At 43.3% G+C, this 3324-nt stretch overlaps 1 protein-coding gene across 1 annotated transcript; it reads left to right on the top strand.

Annotated features, from left to right (window-relative positions):
- Positions 1-340: 340 nt before the first annotated feature.
- LOC115814052 (myelin protein zero-like protein 2) lies at positions 341-2832 on the top strand. The gene is made up of 4 exons (XM_030776773.1): positions 341-370; positions 672-896; positions 2063-2273; positions 2669-2832. The coding sequence occupies exons 1-4, from the start codon at positions 341-343 to the stop codon at positions 2830-2832; spliced, it is 630 nt and encodes a 209-aa protein (XP_030632633.1).
- The last annotated feature ends 492 nt before the right edge of the window (positions 2833-3324 follow it).

Here is a 3324-nt window from a genome sequence, read left to right as displayed (position 1 = left end):
ACATAAACCTGACCAAGCAGATTAATGGTGTCCATATTACTCTTGCAGTGTGGTTTCATCACTGCTGACATGAACAGTAAGGTTAAGTATGAACAGCTGCAAATACGATCCAATTGCCAAACCTCTGGCCCCAATTTTTTCTTCCTATTGCCAAGGAAACAGGAACTCTGGAGCCCGATTAAGACCCTCTTTTCCTCTTTTACCTCTGTCCTGGAGAGAGGCTAAGAATAAGAGAGTGAAGAACAGGACTGTGAGGTCACAGAGAACAGAGAACACAGAGAACACTTACACACAAGCCAGCGGAACGGAGGGGCACTGCAGACTGCATCGCTCTAAAAAAATGATATACGGGGCAGACCATGGCCTAAAGGTCAGAGAAACGGCCTTGTGACGGAAAGGTCACCGGTTTGATTCCCTGGGCCGGCAGGAAACATCTACAGCTGAAGTACTGTTGAGCAAGGCACTTAAGCCCCCGACCACTTAACCCCCAACCACTCCCCGGGCACTGCCGCTCCTCATTGCTCCTAGTGTGTGTTCACTGTAGGACGGGTTAAATGCAGAGGAAGAAACTGGCCCAGGCGATCCATAGAAGTCTGATTATTCTTTCATATATTTCAGCTTTGACGCGTGTGTGTGTCACTCTGTCTCTCCACCTTTTCTCTCCCTCGAAGCAATGTAATGAGAAGTCATTCTCTCTCTCTCTCTCTCTCTCTCTCTCTCTCTCAGGCTGGGTTGGTGTCAGGGGGATGAGAGTGTATACCTCTGGTGATGTACAGGCTGTTAATGGTACAGATGTCTGGCTCAAATGTACCTTCGAAACTTCGGCTACCATTCGACCAGCCACCCTGGTCGTGTCCTGGAGCTTTCGACCGCTTGGCCCCGGTCACGAGGAGTCGGTAGGTCTTTAAAAGAGAAGGAGAGAGGAGAGAGAGAGAGAGAGAGAGAGAGAGAGAGAGAGAGAGAGAGAGAGTGCAGACACACTATCAGATCTGTTTCACAGATACTTCTACATTGTAAAGGAGTTCTTAAATACCCACCATATGGTGAAGAACAGTGTATTTAGTTTCGTACTGTCAAAACAGAGTGTTTTATTCTTAGTTGGGTCAAGACCATCTTCCATGATAGTCTTTTTGAGAAATAAAACAAGGCTTTTGACTTTCCTCTTGGCTTTGAGTTTCATCTACAACCACTTCAGTTCTGTTTAAATGTTCTGTGTTTTTAAATGTCCTGTAGTTTTAAATCTTCAGTATTTTTAAATATTCTTTATTTTTAAATGTTCTCCATTTGTTGCTTTAATTTTCCCTTGTTTTATACGTTTTTTTCTCTCGCTATTTTAATGTCTACTTCCCCATTCTCTCCGACCTGATTCTGTGTTACTTTATCCATTCTATTCCTCTACCGTATGTGTGACCTGTCACATAGGTGTCACGTGTGTGTGATATGTGTGTCCTGACACCCTGCCTGATATATTGATGTTGTTATTGTTGTAATCTTGGTTTTTTTTTTAATGGGGTGGTGTTGTATGACCAGTACCTCACAGATTACACTGGATTATTTAAAAGGCCAGAGGGCGATGGCAGCTGAGCTGAGAAAAGATAGTTCTGTGAGAATTTAAAATGAACGTGAACTTTATAGTTTTAAAGGTGCTGAATGGTCTTGTGAAGACGTATGTGAAACAGTAGACTAAAGCGCTCAGAAAAGACCGAAGAACAAACTGCCTCTCCAGACGCTGCTTTGGCAGTGAGCTTCTGTTTTATTTATTTATTTATTTATTTATTTTTTGACAGATTGGCCACGTATCAGTCATTTTAATAATAGCACCATTTAACGGTGCAGTGTTTATTATCATTCCTGGCCAGGAATCCTCACCATCGTTAGGGCAGAGGATCAAGAACCATCTCCACAGACCTGTGGTCTTGTAGTCTTATTGAAGCAGGGCCAGAACATGCCATGTGGAAATGGGTTTTTTTTTTTTTGGTACTTCAGCGTGTGGAACTTTATGACTTGTTCTGGGTTTTTTTCCCCTTTGTTTTAAAAAAGCTCTTTCGTGATTCTTTCTCAGGTGTTCTACTACCAAGAGAAGCCGTACCCGCCAATGGATGGACGTTTCCGGAAGAGAGCCATGTGGGCAGGGGACATTTTCAGCCGAGATGCCTCCATCATAATCCGCGAGGTGAAGTTCACCTATAACGGAACCTTCAGCTGTCAGGTTAAGAATCCGCCCGATGTCCACGGCAACGTTGGAGAGGTCCGCTTACGAGTCGTCCACTCGTGTACGTGTTTGAACGTCGTCATGGTGATCTGAGAGCTGTCACGACAGATTTCTTTTTATAGTTCTGAGTATTGTTGTTGTTGTTGTTGTTGTTCTTCTTCTTCTTCTTCTTCTACACTATGTAAAGTTAAGCAATATTGTACTTGCTTATTTCAATATTATAATTTTATGTATGAATATTAATGAGCAAACTGAAGGTTATTTGAAAACCTGGATCGAGAACATTATGCTAACACAGTGATAAATTCTACTGGTAGAGGTCAAGTGAGGATTAGATATGTAAATAACAGCAGCATCAGCTTAATTCTGTCCAGAAGGAATCAATGGCCAGATTTCAAAGCGCGCCCTGACTCTATCCGTCTCAGTCTGTGGGTTTCTCTTTTCTCCTCCTGACAGCCCCGTTCTCAGAGATCATGATGCTGGCCCTGTTCATCGGGGGAGGCATCGTTCTCCTGCTGCTCGCTCTCGTCGTCATCGTCCTCATCCGTCGCCGGCGTAAAAAGCGAGATCAGGACGCCCCCGGGGCTCGTCGGGAATACAAAGACCCCACGATGTGGTGAGGGAGACGCGGACGGCCGTGAAAGATGGGAGTGGGGATGGTTCTTGGTACTGGGGCTCTCTCTCTCTCTCGCTCTCACGCTCTCTCTCGCTCTCTCTGGCGCCCCCCTGTGTCTGGGCTGTATGCTGATCGTCTGACTGTCACTGATTGTGTTTAAGGATGTTCAGCTCTGCCAGACTTGGACTGTGTGATGTTTCATTCTCTTACACTGAGAGACTGAGGACTGTGCCTCAATATCTGCTCTACACACTCACAACTTGATGAAATTTAAGGGTTTATTATTATTATTATTATTATTATTATTATTATCCATAAAAATGCTTATTTTTGCTGAAGGTTTAATAGTTCTTATTTTCTGTTAGATTTGGATGTTTCATAAGTGTAAGTTGGGAATGTATATATATATATCTATGTATTTACAGTATGTTTCTTTTCAAAATACTTTATACTCTAATTCACTACTCTGGCAAGTGACTAACAACTAACCTCAGTT

This window comes from Chanos chanos, chromosome 6 (genome assembly GCF_902362185.1).
Source record: "Chanos chanos chromosome 6, fChaCha1.1, whole genome shotgun sequence".
NCBI lineage: Eukaryota > Metazoa > Chordata > Actinopteri > Gonorynchiformes > Chanidae > Chanos > Chanos chanos.
The sequence above is the reverse complement of the archived record's forward strand: the minus strand, read 5'-3'. Positions and strand labels throughout refer to the sequence as shown.